General features: G+C 39.3%; 2 protein-coding genes across 4 annotated transcripts in view; both read left to right on the forward strand.

Moving 5' to 3' along the window:
* The window catches only part of LOC110049823 (coiled-coil domain-containing protein 33-like), a 33,235-nt gene extending 27,073 nt beyond the window's left edge, over positions 1 to 6,162 (forward strand). Inside the window, exons 23-29 of the mRNA XM_089290531.1 lie at positions 571 to 650; positions 1,053 to 1,093; positions 1,282 to 1,306; positions 2,198 to 2,284; positions 3,834 to 3,881; positions 4,245 to 4,322; positions 5,557 to 6,162. Coding sequence (XP_089146657.1) covers positions 571 to 650; positions 1,053 to 1,093; positions 1,282 to 1,306; positions 2,198 to 2,284; positions 3,834 to 3,881; positions 4,245 to 4,322; positions 5,557 to 5,643 — 446 coding nt within the window. The 3' untranslated portion in view covers positions 5,644 to 6,162. The remainder of the gene's footprint in view (positions 1 to 570; positions 651 to 1,052; positions 1,094 to 1,281; positions 1,307 to 2,197; positions 2,285 to 3,833; positions 3,882 to 4,244; positions 4,323 to 5,556) is intronic.
* Positions 6,163 to 10,227: 4,065 nt separating this feature from the next.
* Positions 10,228 to 16,666, forward strand: part of LOC110060229 (uncharacterized) — a 79,735-nt gene continuing 73,296 nt past the window's right edge. For 2 of the 3 annotated variants that reach the window (XM_089290528.1, XM_089290530.1), the window contains exons 1-3: positions 10,228 to 10,465; positions 11,338 to 11,424; positions 13,506 to 13,781. In XM_089290528.1, coding sequence (XP_089146654.1) covers positions 11,385 to 11,424; positions 13,506 to 13,781 — 316 coding nt within the window. In that variant the 5' untranslated portion in view covers positions 10,228 to 10,465; positions 11,338 to 11,384. Of the gene's footprint in view, positions 10,475 to 11,337; positions 11,425 to 13,505; positions 13,782 to 16,666 lie in introns of all 3 variants that reach the window. The other variant, XM_089290529.1, reaches the window with a different exon arrangement.

Genomic DNA, 16,666 nt, shown 5'->3' on the forward strand with positions numbered 1-16,666 from the left:
GAAACGGAACAAGAGACCCACTTGTGTAGGGCTTGTATCAAGTCTAGGCGAGGTTACCACTCCATGCGAGGCGCGATAACCGAGATTGTTCAACTGATGTACGAAGCGTGTTCACTTGCACTGTTTTCGGTTACACTGAGGTCGTTCTAGGTTATAGTGGTTCGTCCTTGGCTCACTCTTGCCGGCCCTTACACCTGGGTTGGAGGGTTACTTCTCCACTTGAGAAGGATGGCAGTCGATCGCAGGTTTCTTTTGGCAGGATTGGTCAGCCGGTTGCTTCAACAATTTGTTGAGATCAATTTATACTACTTTCTTGGCCAAGAACACAAATCAAGGATCCTGAACAAGCTTTATGTCTGACTTCTGAATGCGGAAAGCACTTACCAAATACGGCATCCTCACATCTTTAAAACTATTCCTTTGCTTTAAAGCGGTGGCCTATCTTGTTTCTCATTTAGTTCATTTATCCTTAACTCTTGGATAAGTGCATACGAAACTGACGTCGATTTGTGAAGGACATGCTGTGATCATTGCACACTCTAAGAAATCTCCTTTTTTTTCTTTTGTTAGTCTCTGTAGAGGGTAGTGAAACATACAGGACTCTTAGTGAAGAGAACATGAAGCTGCAAGCAGAAATAATGCAATTAAAGGTAATCGATGATAATAATGGTCTTACATCTGATTACAATTCTTTGGGGTTTTAGGTATGCATTCAGAATTTCCAACCAACTCACTAACACAGACAAAATGCAGATATATGTTTTAAAATCTTCCTTCAAAGGTGAAGACGTAGATCAAGAACTCTTATTTGAAGCCCGTAATTCAGCTTGAAGTGCGAAAATTGTAACTTCTAACAACAATTGTTTTGAAGCTCAACTTATTAGGCTGCTGTAGCTGATTTCCTTTATACGTCACTCAATTTTTAAAAATTTATCACATTTCGTTCCCAACTAGATTTGTTGAAGACAGCTCTACTACCTTGATAGTGAAGTTTTCATTGTCCGGAGGCTGTTCCTTATTAAGAAATTCGTTCATGTTTATTACCTCATCAGGAGCAGCTGAGAAAGTCTGAAGCGAAACAGAAGAAACCAAGGTACGCGCGGTCCCTGAGTCTTGCACTGAATATTTCTTGTGGTTTTCTTATGTGAATAAATGAATCAAGTATACGTTTTGGACAATGAAAGAAATTTTCCACAACAAATCGGTTACTTTTCTTGACCTTACTTGTTCTTTAGGATTAAGTGGCTAACAGTTCAATGTCTAATTTTGGTTTTCTTGCAGATCCCCTGGTCAACATGTAACGAGTGTAAGTAAAAGTTCGTCAGTGTCAGCTCCGTTTACAACAAATGCCACTAGTAAAATTAACATAGGTTCATTTGCAACAAACATCGGTTGAATAGTTTTTTAAGTAAACACATGTTCGTGGAGTAAACACTAGATAAATAATTTGTTTAGTGTGATTTGTGTTAATTTCGGTGAGTGTAGCCTTGAGAGACTCTTGTGGGCGCAAATCATTTACTAAGTGAAGTAAGTGACTATGGTCCGTCATGGCTTGTTTACAGATCCGGGGAAAGTATAGGAAACGAGATTGTGTCTGGAAAAGACTGGAATTTTATCGAGGCAAAAGCGAGACTTTGTTGCCTGTATCACTGGCCAAAATTACTCTTCATTCAAGGGGTATGGTCATACTTGTTGCACGATCTAAAGAAAGAAGACAAAAGAGATGCAGATGGTTTAAGAAAATCTGTTTAAGAAGCATTCTGAGGACTGGGGGAATTGTTCATGACGTCGTTATTTGTAGTTCGTATAGCGTGATCGTCCAAGTGAGGGTAGTTCAGAAAAGAACTGTTGTTGGTGACTGACGTTTCGTCAAACAGAGAGGTACCATCTTATTTGACGGCGAATATCTCAATGCAGATTAGAGAACTTTGCTGTGTCCGCCATGTTAGTGTGCAGTCTCCGTAGGCCATCATAGCGGACGCTTAAGTTCTCAAATTTACGAAATATTTACTTACCAATAACTTGGTCATCAGCAACTCTTAGTCCCCCAACTTTTGCCTAGTCGGTTTATCTAGCCTATCCTACAATCCTTACTTCCTGTTGAAATAAACTTTGCTTTGCAAGTGAGTGGGTCACTGCACATCGCCTATTTTGGTATGAAATCGCACCTCTAAAACTTGTCCATCTATCTCAACAGAATGGACCAATTTCTGATGTGGAACGCCTAGAGCTTTTTGAAAAACTGGAGAAAGCAGAAGGACGAATTCTTGCACTTGAAAAACAGGTACACGAAAGAGTGTAGTTATTGTTAAACAGATGCAGCATATTGCTATGGAGTGGTTTCAACTAGTTGTAGAATTTTAAAACTTCACTCGTAGTGTAAATCTGTAGTCGCATCCATGCGACAACCCATACTTATTTTTTCTCTCAGATTGTACACGTGTTGTGATTGGTCAAATTTGTGCGCTGCATTTTAGCGCTCCCCACTAGTCTCCTTCGCAACGCCTAAGGTGATTTAGATCGTCACTCAACGTTTCTCATCGCGTCACGACAAAAACAACAATTGCGTCACGCAACACTTCTCGCCGCGTTACGACACAAATAATACTAGTAGTAATCAGAGATTATGAGAGTGCGTTCGACGCTCTCACTTGAATATATAATTATATATCGTAAATAAATGATTTGACTAGCTGACTTTCAACCTTTGTCTATTGCTAAAATCAACATTTTTCAGCAGCAACCGAGGTTTTACAGTCAGATATGCATAGTGTCAAAGTCCATGCTAGTGAAAAGGTCACGATTTGTTGATACGTTGCGTGACGCTGCCAGTTTCTGTAGTCTCTCAAGTTTCATAGAATATTTAAATTACGTACATTATTCTAAGCTAGCATTTCCAGTCGCGTGCTCGTTTCGCGACTAATTCGAGTATTTCCCCTGATGAATAAAGTAGTCTTATGGATCTTGCCTTCAGAGTACTTTTCCACCGATTCCAAACAATGAAATTTCGACGGGAGAAAGACTGAGCTACCTGTCGCGACTGGAACTAATCAACAAATGCAATCAAACTGTTGCTGTTCCCTCGGTTATCATCCCAAAGCCAAGTCGTGTTAATAAACAAGGACAATTCCCTCAGATTGCGATAAATACTGCTATCGAAGCGTTTAAATTCGCCAAAATCTAACGCTGAAAGCATATAATAGCGAGGCGTACGGCGACTGAATGGAAAGAAGTCAAAAAAAGATCCATCGGAAAGACGAGCTCACATGGCCTGCTCACATACTCACATGTTCGCCACATGTCTTATCACATGTCTTAGCATTAAACGGTACCAGTTTACTGGCCGTGACATGCCCCTGCAAAAATCAAGCGGGGTGGCCATTTTGGTGACCTTATAGGAATGTGGTTTTTTTCAGCCTAGAACCGTGCACAGGGAGACCAACTCTGAAAAGCCACAGGTCAAAATTAGGTTTGCGTTCCACTTCGTCGAACGCAATAAATTGAGTCACGCGACACTTCTCATCGCGTTACGACGCAAATAACGCAAATAATGGCTGCGAAGGAGACCAGCTTCCCACTCGCTTGACTTGAAATGTTTCCCCTTCTCTAGAGTGAGAATGCAACATTAGAACATGTCACTAGCTTATGATATGGATCCTCGATTTAAACCCTAGGCTCGATTTCCTCCGCTCTCTCCTGTCAAGTCTTCGTTTCTCAATCGAGCCTATTTTAACTCGTCCCGTCGAATTTGAAAGAACTCTGCCTTTATGTTACATTATCGACCTCGGGCTCGCTTTAGAGGTAAAACGTCTTGAGAATAATTCTTTGTTTAGTTGGCAGATAACGTGAGAAAATGGGCGAAAGATAAAGCCGAATTACAGGTAATTTTTGTCCTGTTTTTCTTTACAGAAAATTAACAAATTGACGTCAGTTTTTTCATGCGTCTGTCCTGCTACTATCATGAATTTCGTCATAACATTGTCAAAATAGTTTGCGGATCCACGAGGCGACGGCCGACTGGATCCACAGACTTCTTTCACAATGTTATGACAAATTCATTGTCTTTAAAGAATTTCTGCAGAACGTTTCCTTGCTGCCCAATTTTTTGGCCTTCTTGGTCACTTCATTAGCTTATTTTCTGTTGATCATGTAATAGCAACACAAACTCTGAATAGAGTTCATTCTTTAAGATTGAAGTTAAAAGGAATACACAGCAGATAAGATGATTGTGTTTTCTGTTTCAGACGAAATTAAATGAAAGTGTTGTGGCTCAGAAAACGGGATACAAGAGTTCGTCCACCTCTATAGACATTCTGGACTGGGTTTGTATTGAATCCTAGTCCTCCTTAGCTTGCGTAGCCTGGCGGTTTTTAAGCAATTTGATATCCTGTGTCACAGCCGCCTCTCCCCGGAAAAAAAATCGGAGAGATTTTTCCGATTTTATTTCCGGGGAGAGGCGGCTGCAACACAGGCTAGCAATTTGAGCGCGCTAAGAAGCGACGAAGACGCGAGGAGCCTGGGAGAGAGACAACTGAGAAACTTCCTCACGGCTTCGATGCTTTGTGCGCTCGCGCTCAAATAGCTTAAAAAATTGCTTAAACCGCCAAGCTACGCAGGCTAAGTCCCCCTAGACTGATGTAAATTTCCGTTAGGAGATCCGCTTCTCCTCCTCCCATCTGAAGATGAGACCCACAAACCTCTAGTAATGCAATTTTCCTATGGAAAAAACCTTTAGGGCAGTTGTTAACCTAAGTCATTTATCGGAATTTTATAGCATTTTATGTGATGTAGTGTGCACTGAAGGAACCTATGTCATGTGCTCCTGGCACTGCCTCAACTCACAAAATAACCCATGCAGTTTCAAAGTGAGCACCTAGTAACTGTTAGAGAGCCAAGGAAGGTTTTGAAGAGATCATTACCTGGGCCTCAACAACACGAAGAGTTTCTGCGTAAATCTGTTGTTTTATCTTTAATAATGTCTGCAAGCGAACGCGTTTCGGTTTTTCGTGAAATTTTCTTAGTATTTAGATTATTTTTTAAAATTTATTTTATTTTTTTGATTTGCAACACAAACAAAAATAGAATTACAGTACAATGATTAACAAATTACAAAAATAAATATACAAGATTACAATGAAGATACAAAACTACAATTTACATATTAAAAAATAGAAAAAAAAAATGGCTAGGAAACCTAATAAAAACTACAGGGCTTGTAAGCGTAAGTTCCCTCTCAAGAAACACCAGATGACTAATTTAGATAAAGTAATTAATGACAAGCCTTATTTAATGACAGAGTTAATAGTTACCGATAATATAAATTTTAAGTTTTTTCCTAAAAGTTGCCAGTGATGAAGAGCCAGAAATTTCAGGTGAAAGAAATTTAAAAAATTTAGGATCTTGATAGAATGACACTTACGCCAAACGAGAGGACATTACTTTGCGTGACATGTTGCATGCTCCTGCCACTCGGGTCTAAACGTCTCACTCACAATTGCTATAAATGTACCTGTTATTTAAACAGAACTCTTATGGAACGTTCTTACTTCTCCACAGCATAATGGGTCCAAGCCGAACTCACCCTCAAAGCCTTTGGGCCCTCGGAGACCTTCTCCAAAGCTGGATCCATTGGAGAGAAGATAACGCCGTGAGCTCAGCCCAGTCTGAAACGGACTATGCCGTCATCTGGAAGATTGTAACCCTTGTTAATCTCATGCAGCCAGTCTCTAGCGAGCAATCGGTGTCTGAGATAACAGAGGCGTGTTTACAGGACTTTGTTTATTAACCCAGCTTCGCGCCCGCGCTTGCCATGTCGTTCGCGCCTGAAGCACAATCTGCGTCACAAGTAGTTGAGACACTAATTCACGTTAGAATACATGCATTCAGGTTTGCATCTCTCCCGTCCCCCTCACTGTTGAGTAAAACACTTTGTTTTGTCTCAACTTGCTCGTGTAAATACTGAAGTAGGGGGAGGAAATGTTTGCCAACGATTTTGACAACTGAGGAAGCTAGAAGGACTAAAATCATTTTGGTGTGAAATAATTCTTTCGTTTGCTTTCAGCGTATCATCGTATCAGCGTACATATTTGTCGTACTTAGGAATTTTATTTACAATTAAATTAAAACCAGTTGTGGTAATAAAGTTGTGAGTGAAATGCTGAATGGTCTGAGGGCGACAGCAGTCAATTTGAATTCTCCATCCTTTAAACTATCCTGGACTTGGAGTGATGTCTTTCAAATAAATGAAAACTTCATTTAGCAACTGTCCGGCACGTTTACTTGCCGAGATGGCAAAGATGGCGAGCTTACTAACCAAGCTCTAGCGGGGTCAATATAGCGTCATATGATGAACTTTTCGACCAATCAGAATGTCTAATTCCTATATTCACCTCTGAAAATTATACTAATTAACAATTAGATTATGAGCTCGAGATTTCTATGAAGTGATAGTTGATGAGGCCGAAGGCCGAATCAACTATCACCTCATAGAAATGGAGAGCGAATAATCTAATTGTTTTAGTAGAATTCTTACTACAATTCATTTCAAATAACAGTTTCCAATTATTTCTTGACGTATTTATTGAACTTTGCGCCTGAAAAAGATCGCTCGGATTGACTTGCCATTTAAAATTGAAGTTGTGTGTGCGCGCGCGCGCAAGTTTTTTCGATTATTTCAACTTTTTTAAAAGTCAAGAAAACATGATTGTCCTTCGTTTAGACTTCTCAGGAATTTAATTATTCATTTGCATCAAAAGTCTCCTCCTCCTCTTTGGGAATACGACAAAAACGTCGCCATTTCCTAGTGGACCTACAGCCACTGCACACTAAGGGCTGATAGTATACGAGTAGCTCAGCCAATCAGATGACAGCATTTGCATTAGTATACTAGTAGAATTCTACTAATTAAAAATTAGATTATGAGCTCGAGATTTCTATGACGTGATAGATATTCTTGCACTGATAGGTTGACATTATAACAAATGTGCATAATCAGGGGCTTAGCCACGGGGGGGGGGGTGGGGGGGGGGCCAAAGGGCCTGGCCCACTTCTCTGAAAAGTAATATATAGCAAATATATGGGACAATCATGTCCATCAAAAGCTTGGGCCGCTCCCTTTTTAGCCTTGGGCCCCCTTTGAGTCCCTTTTGACAAAAGCCTGGCTACCCCAGTAACAAAATTTATGTTGATGTCTAATAAGACTAGTGTAATTAGTGTAGGAAGTGACTTTTTTTAGCGACTTTTTAGCGACTTTTTTAAGGACTTTTTTTTAGTGGGCTCAAGTTGCACATTGTGACTGTCTGTTAAGTTGAAATTCGTGCACGTGGTTGGAACAGGAAGAGCCGATCATGAAGATTTTCGTTATATTCAGCGTCATTTTTATTCAATGTTTTTTCGTGGAAGCTGTCATGACCGAGTACTTGCCTGTAAATCGAGCGGTTAGCCGTAATGATGCAATCGAGAATTACTTTACACTTGGATTCACCGCCTCAGAAATTCTTAGTTTCCTTCTTAATGTCCATGGAATTCGGCTTAGTCTCAGGCAGCTAAGGAGAATTCTTAAAAATCGAGGTTGCACAAGGCGAGAACAATCCACTGATATGAGTATCATTGTATTGCCCTCAACCACAACAAGAAGACAAAATCTAATGCCAGCCCTGTCAGCCCACCTTTGAAGTTCTTTTACAATTATGTCTCCGTTTAATATTGCCTTGGTGTTTTTATATCTGTTACACGGAAGAGTTTTGCCATAGGGTTACAATTTATGGCATATAAAAACTGGGTGTATGTTCAGCACAGAAGCCACGGAATAAAACAGGACTTAAAAGTGCCATCATAATCATCTGTGGGGGTACATTTAGATTAATGAAAAAAATAACACCCTGAGAGCTTACACGGTTTATCTGACTGTCTCGGGTACCCCCTTGTGTGGTCCTACAACAAAAAAAGCAATATGAAATGGTTTTGTTATGCTGTTTGACAACAGTTTTTGACCCCAATGTAAGGTAGATAAAGTGTACATACGAGCCAAGTGGCCCATCAGGCCGGAGTTTATCCCGGTTTCTGTAGCATGAAGCAAGTAGGAGTATTTCTATTCCCCCCTGGATGGGATGCTAGTCCATCACAGAGTTACTCCATAGCATTAAATTCGCTGGTACCCAGTTATACATCTGGGGGGAGAGAGGTACTGTGAGAGTAAAGTGTCTTGCCCATGAACACAACACAATGTCCCCGGCCGGGGCTTGAACCCGGGGACCACTCGCTCCGGAGTAAAGCGCACTAACAATGAGCCCTCCACCCCTCCCACAATGTACTCGCCTTTAATTATTGAATATAATTAATTATTTATTTATTTATTTATTTATTTATTCATTTATTTATTTATAAGTTTGTCGACAATTTGTGTATGAAGGGTCTGTACTCAGTTATTGCCAAACATGTTTGATCATCCCTAAAACATGATCATTTATAACACTATTTAATTTCTGTGTTCTGGTAAACATCTTCTATCGAGAAGTAACTTGAGCCTGCATTGCGGCAACGGTCGCCAAAAAAGTCGCTAAAAAAGTGGTTAAAAAAGCCGCTAAAAAAGTCGCTAAAACGATAATAAAATCACAATTTTTGCATGGCACTTATGTGTCACCGTATTACGCTAAAACGATCAAAAAATCACAATTTTTGTATGGCACTTATGAGCCACGTCCAGCAAGGTATTCTTGCAATGTAGGAATGTAGTTTGTCAGTCGAACACCATCACATGTGGACGCTTTCGAAACAAATGTCAGAATTAGAAGTACGGCAAAAGCGCAGTGCATTTTGGCGTCCCACTGAAGACAAAATATCGCGTTTTAGCAACGATAATAATCCGCAATGTTCACTAAGCCCACAGCAGTAACTAGATTGAGAAAGAAATGGCATTCTACTCGGTCAACACTGAATCGAAAATCGTCGAGTAATAGAGAGTCTTAGGGCAAATATCCATCTTTGTATAGCTGTAATACATCATCATCTCGGTAAGGAATATCAGCCTCACGCAGCCTTCTGCTTCGGCTGATAACCCCTACCTCGACCTTGATTATGCTGAATATCAGAAAAACCGAACCCAGTAATTGTTTATAAACATCTGGTACTTACTTTGGCTATCTAGGCGACTGATTATCTGTACTGAACAAACAAGCATTTACATAAGCACTTTTCCTAGTACTTTAACTTCTGAATGGGCTAAAAATCACGAGATAAGTATATGTTTTTCGACAAACGCATTCGTAGCCCTATATCAAGCACCGCCATAACTCTGAAATTTAAAATGTCTCGCTTGCTCGAGAAACGCAAATAATAACAACAACAACAACAACAACGACGACGACGACGACAAAGGCTAAGGAAAATAGACTGAAACGTTTATACGCTGATATAATGACCTTGACTCATTTCATGCCCTAAAGGCCTGTAAACGAGTAATAAATTATTAATCAAAACTATAACAAAATTCTCGAACGTGATTGGCTATCAGCTGCCCGATTTGAGCACTAATTGGACAGTGTGCGCGTCATGCTTGTAATTGGACAGTACGCGTCATTTTGCGCGCGCTGTTGAGGTGCACTTTGTAAGTAAACTGCTGTGTTTTTCAGCATTCATAACGACGTTTAACGTTCAGCGATCAATCGATGGTTCGTTCGTTTCTCGCATTTTTCATAGTTTTGATTAATTGGTAACAGGACATCGTGTCGTCCAATTCAGTCTGTAATCATACTCGTGATTAACAAATCGGACTCCCGCTTCGCGGTCGTCCGATTTTGTTAATCACTCGTATGATTACAGACCGAATTGGACTCCACTCAGTCCTATTACCATCATTAATCGATTCCAAGAAATGCAATCAAAAGCAGAATGGCTTGAGCACATCGATTCGATTGAACTTCGTACGACTTCAAATGCAGAACATTTAGCTCAACTGCAATACAGCTAGTGCTCCTCAGTATAACGACTGCCTGGGTACACGCAGCAAAGCGTCTAGTTTTATATATAAATAAATTATTTTGAAGATATGAGGTCAAAGTAGTCTGCGGATCCACTCGGCAAACGCCTCGTGTTTTGACAATGTTATGACGAAATTGATGATCAATAACAGGAAATACGCAAGAAAAACCTGACGTCAATTTGTCAATCGTTCATGTACAACCTATCAGATTTTTATAATAAACAATATCACAGTTGTCTCTATAACCTCTAATTTCATTGGATCCATATTGTTACTATTGTTTGTACAGTTTCTCAGCCAATCCGGTGACACGTTTCAAAGGGTGTGAGGATCTAACGGTCCCACAAGCCACTGCGATATGAGGCTTACTTCCGGCCTTCGTCTCTGAAGGAATCTTTCGAAACTTTCTGAAGTCAGCTTCTCGCGGTAAAAATCGGAAAGTATGCCTAATTAGTTTGCAGCAAGAGAATCGGTAGGCCTTACATTGTGAGTTCAGTGAGTAGAAATTTATGTGTGTAAATAAGCTTACATCTTAACTCTGTAAATTCTTTCAAATCACGCCTAAACACCCCAGGATAAGGAAAAAATGACACTGAAACTTAATTCAGAGAATTAGGGCCCGGACGCACTGGGCAAATTTTTGTTTATTTTGCGAAAAAATCTGTCATCAATTCCCTGAGACAAGTGCGTCCGGTGATTTTTAGACCTACCAAATTTTGTCAAGGCTTACCAAACCTCAAAGACACCGTCGTCCTGCCTCGGAGCAGGACAAATTTTTGTCAGGCGTGAAATCTGACAGATTTGTCAATTTACACGCCATGATTTGAAGGAAAATGTCAATCAAGAAAATTTGATCTCTACTTTTAGTCGGAGTATTTCAGTCCGAAGCCCGCCAAAATTAAATTTATATTTGCGCGGCAATCAACAATAAACATGGAAGATTCGTACTTCGGTATGCTCCATGACGATCCGTTCGCACAGTACAACTATTACGGTTCCCAAGTCTACGTTAACGTTCCAGCTGCATCTCCAGGACCAAGCTCTGCTCAATTTGTACATCCGTATGTCCACCCGAGTCAGCCGAGTACAAGTACAAGTGCAAGTTTCACGACTACATGTAATCAAATTGAAAGCGCGCAAGCGATGGTGTTAATTTCCATGTGATTGACTCTTGTGGTTTACAAATATTTTGCTGTGATTCAGTGCGCCCACGCTTGACAAATTAAAAATTTGGCAGAGACAAATTTTGTCGAGATTTTTGGAAGGGCCAAACAAATTTTGTCAGTCCAGTGCGTCCGGATCCTTACTTGATTGATATCTAATCAATTTCAGTTCCTATTCTCCATAACATTTTACAGGACGCAGCCTTGGGTCTCCCATGGAAAAAGTTTGACGGAGCTATACGATGGCAGGAACTTCTTCCGACTGCTCCTCAAGGAAGACAAGTAAGTTTTTGCCGAACGCCGACCGCTGAACGCCGAACGTCGAACGCCAAATGCACTGTTTGCTGGCGGTTTTTTAGTTTCACTCATGTTTGCTTGCGGTTGGCTTTTGTTTGTCAAGAACAGCACTATATTGCATATGGCCCTGTCCAACAAATAAAAGCTAACCGCAAGCAAATATAAGTGAAACTAACCGCAAGCAAACAGTGCATTCGGCATTCGGCGGTCGTGGTGTTCTGCAAATTACCCCTGCCGATGTAAGTATCATTGTATTATTTTTATCTGCCACTATTTTTTGAAGAGCAAAGTAAAAAGCTAATAGAGTTAGAAGAGCAGAATTACCTGATTTGTATATCGGTCAGTGTAAAACGAAGGCTGCGGACTGTAGACTGCAGACCAGGGGTAAAATGAAGACTGCAGACTGTAGACTTTTTAACTGAATCGTGTTACTATTTCCATCATTGAGAGCTAATCCTAAACAGACTAACCGGAGTGTTATTTAGGCTAACCTGAGTTATATTCACGCTGCTAACTAAGCTGGAGTGATATTCAGGTCAACCGGAGTGATATTCAGGCTAACCGGATTGCAGACTTTCACTGCAATTAGCCTGAGTGAATAATTCTGTTTACGGTCAGCACGTGATAATGGAAATAACTTAAAAAATAATGGAAATAATACTTAAAAAGTCTGTAGTCTGCAGTCTGCATTTTACCCCTGGTCTGCAGCAGTCTGCACTTTACCCCTGGTCTGCAGTCTGCAGTTCACAGTCCGCAGTATTTATTTTACACAGACAGATTTGTATATCGTGTCCTCAGCATCAGACATTCTTCTAGATATCTTATTACAGCTTATTATCCTAATTAATTAGTTTGTTTATCAATTTTCTTATTTAATTTTCTAAATCATTCTGTGAATAGCAAGATATCCTGGCATTAAAATTGTTATGTTGATCAGAAGATATAATCTGAACTAACCTGCTATGAACAATAAACTCTTGCTATTAATTTGAAGGTTGCTGCAATAACCTGGCCATTTATATGATGAAAATAAGTCATGGCTTACACAAGCCACCGCTTACATAAGACACGAACTGGACCATTTATATGAGCACTGCTTATATGAGACGCAAAGTGTTCTTTTAAATGGTTCGTGGCTTATTCACAACTTATGCCTCGAGTTTGTATTGGTTGTCATAGCAATCATGGAATTGGGAAAACCTTACCCTTGTGCAGTGTGAGTTTGCCTCTTACATAAGCCGCAACCAAGCCACACCACTATTTATACAAGTGGTTTAGCATTTTATGTAACCCAAGTTCAAAAGGTCTCTTTTCTTATACAATGTAAACTGCAACTTATGTAATCTGCAGATTATGTAATCTGTGGCTTGTGTAAGACGTGAGTAGGTTAAAATGTACCATTTTATGCAAGTTTGCATCTTGTGTAAGCTACGGCTTATTTTCATTGTATAAGTGCCCCTAATGTGTCTGTTTCTGTTGTTGTTCAAGTGGATGATTATTGTGCAATGTTTGAATCACTACTTGAAGGAAGTCAGGTGTATTAGAGCCAGGGCCTGGTTATTCAAGAGGGTTAAATTAACCTTGGGTTTATAGAGCTAGTCTGGAGGTTAAATTTCTTAAGGTTTGTCAACCCACAGGCAAAATTGCATAGCTTGAAGCAGGGATGGTCGGGCTAGCTAGTTAACCTCAGGATAAGGGAGTTTAACTCCCGCTTAGCAGCCTTTTTGTTGTTTTTGAGGTGCAAAATGGCTTTCCTTAAAGTCAATTTAACCTAAGCTAAGCATTAACGTACCTTCGATTCACAGAACGATAACCCGAGGATATGTTATGGTCATTTATCATTATAGGAGCAAAATAAGCCGTACAAAGATATTTGTTTTCTTTTGTAAAATCCACATACATACAGGTTTTTACTGAAAATTATCTCTGACATCTCTGAACATTACTGGGGGGGGGGGGGGTGTCTCTTACACAATGTTTAAGAAAAGAAGCCCTCATTCTAAAGCACTGTGAGTGACAACAACAACAACAACAAGTTATTTGTGCTGAATTATTTCTTTTTGTAGTAAAGCACGGCACACCCACAGATGATGAATTAGAAAAACTGGGTGTTGACATTGCAAAAGATTGGATAAAACTTGGGCGTCGCCTAGGTGTCACTGATGCAAAACTCGAAGAAATAGATCAACGTCATGACCAACTGTCTGAAAAGGGATACCAGATGTTAAAACACTGGAGACAAGAGAAAGGTTCTGATGCGACCTACCAGGCTTTGTGTCATGGGTTATTAAATGAACTAGTCCAGCGCAGAAACTTGGCAGAGAAGTTCTGTTACATTAATGGTAATTATTTTCTACATATTTAATTAAAGTAATGTGGGTACACTGGTTTAATAGTTTTGAGTGTGCAGGAGTCTGGATCAAGCAGGCTGGATTAATTATGCCCTAGCTGGGGTCATTGTGTTATGTTCTTAGGAACACAGCTTTCTCTCACAGTGCCTCTCTTAACCTCTGCAGGTGTTAATAGATTAGAAAATTATTATCAAATTATGAGCTTTGTACTTTTTCATGCCACTTGAAGCTGTCCAACTTAATGTAGTAGTGAATTTTTCTGTTTCATGAAAATGAACTAGTTCAATTGTTCAGTCCCTTTTGGTATTGGTTGATTCAGCATGGAGTGCCTAATATTAAGGCCAGGAGTAATGGCTAATGTTAAGACCCAAGACCCCCTTGCAATTGCTTAACCTAACTTAAAGACCTAACTTTGCTTAATAGAACAGTAATCAACAACTGGATGATTTTACAGCTTAAATTTGTTCACTTTTGAAGTTATGATCCTTGCTTGATTAATCGTGCTTTTGATATTTCCTGTCCAGACAGGCTACATTGTTTTGTTATATGATATTAATTGCATATCAACTGCTGTGTTAATGGATTTGGCATGTACATGTGAAATGAAGTAGAGCAAATGTACGGAATTGGCTTACTTCCACAGAAAAAGTTGAATGTCAGTTCATACATAAATTTAAATCTGATTTTCAACTTTTGTGTTATTCCATAGTGCAGAACATCAATGGCGTAAACAAAACTGCCTCTCTAACACTACATAAAGGTTTTCACACAAGACGCAAATGAGTTAAACCACCATAAAAACTGTGCTTTAATGGTGTGAAAAACATTGAACTTCAATCATTCAATTGATTTTCTGTGACAGTTGTGATGCTTGATTTATGATTTAATGATTGATTGAATAAACATTCAAGTATTGAACATTAAATGTGTTTGATTGGCAAATTGTTTGAATGAGTTAGATTGTGATATGATTTATTGCCAGACCCAAATGAAATCAATCAAATGATTGAAGTTCATGAAAGAAAGTTTACTGAATGTTTCATTAATTATTGTGCTGAGTATAAGCTTAAATAGATTGTAATAGCTGTGGTATGTTTTAATGAGCCTGAAAGGTGAATCAAAATACAATCTGTAGAACATGCAGTGAAGCTTAATTCTAAAAAGAGATTTTGTTATTATCTAACTGATTTTAACCCGTGACTCATAAACTGACCAAAACTGCATGGCCTTGAGGGTGCTTGGTCGTGGCATTGTGATTTGTGACTTCAACACCTTTTGATCACCAGCTGATAAACTGGGGAATTAGACCTTTCAAACCTGCAAAAGTTTCCCTGAAAAGAAAAAAAAATTGATCTCCTCCTGCACCATAGACACTGTGAGTAAAACAAAATTCTTTTTTTTTTGGTGGAAATTTTTTAAAGGAAACTAAAAAAAACAAAGACTGCAAAAGGGGAAAAAAATAGAAAATGGGTAAAGGCAAAAGAAAATGATACTAAGTCAAAGTTTGCCTTTTGGGCATGCCCAAGTGGAAAACTAAACTATTGGCCTCAAAGTGAAAGAGAAAGTTAGTTTCAGTCTTCAAATAATGTTTTGTGACATTTCATGATTTGGTCACAATTTTTGGAGAAAAGAGCCCAAAATTGACATTTGTACATGTAGCATAAAACCATTTTGTAGAAAATCCCTGAGGAATGAAAGGGTTACCCTTGAAAAAAAACAAAGAATTTGATTGTGAGAAGCATGTATGCCTTTTTTTCACATTTTTAGTGCTTTTGCCCACACACACAGAAAAAACAACTTTACAAACACAACTTTCATTAAAACTATTCTGCTAACATTAGCTGTGTTTCAGTCAGAAAATTTTACTTGAGAGCCAAATTGGCCCCCGAAGATCTTTTTTAGGGGCCAATTTTTTAGAAAAGGGGCCAATAAATTGAAAGCTACAGAAGGAAAAAATGCATCAGGGTACCAAGAAAAATAAAGCAGCTTATTAGGATCTATGATAAAATTTAATAGTAAGAGCTTTTTGAAGTGTTTCTACTCTATAAAGTTTCTTTTGAATCAGATACCAGTATGAAGGATCTGTGCATTACAAGAGAACAATCCTTAGGCATACATGATGTAGTCAATGATTAAGGGTTTGCAATGCATTATAGGGCGTTTTTAACCGCGCGGCCATGGGCCGAGCGCAGTTCATGTTCTATCCATGGTTTTTTTTTTTTTTGTCGGAGACCAGACGCAGATCTCCATTCGGCCAACTTTGAATTACGCAATCTGTAATGTTTACTCGCCAAACCTTGTTTCTTCAGGGTCAACAAAAATCTCAGATTACAAAGTCACGCCGAACTCACGCTTTGCAAAAAAATCTCTTCAAAACCCTGACTTCAAAGCGATATATCACTTTAGCGTTAATAGCTACCTCATGTGGCAGTAGTAAAATCTATTCCTAAACAATCCAGCTCCATCATATTAAAATTTCAACGAAATCGAACAAAACCAGAACTAAATATAATTAGAGTTTTTCTTGTCACCTGCCTTCATTGCTTGAGTCAACAAAGGAAGCGACGGTCGCCCATAGCCACCAAAACACACAAACATAACACGAACCGACCTTTCGGTCAAAAAAATCCAGGATTTGATTGCCTGAGAACTGAAAATTGAAGAGGAACATCTTTTTCGAACTTTTCTCAGGTTATTTAGACGAAAAAATGACCTCGGCGGGCTCCAAAAGAGAACGAAACAAAAAACAGAACGAGACAGTGAGAAGAGCTGATAACTTATTCAATTTGTTCACCGCCTTCGTTACGTTCAAGCTTACTTCTGGATAGTCTCAGCCTTACAAGCCAGCAACTGGCCCCAAATTACTTTCTGTATCC

This window comes from Orbicella faveolata, unplaced genomic scaffold (genome assembly GCF_042242905.1).
Source record: "Orbicella faveolata isolate gen_17 unplaced genomic scaffold, um_ofav_v1 contig_2, whole genome shotgun sequence".
Taxonomy (NCBI): domain Eukaryota; kingdom Metazoa; phylum Cnidaria; class Anthozoa; order Scleractinia; family Merulinidae; genus Orbicella; species Orbicella faveolata.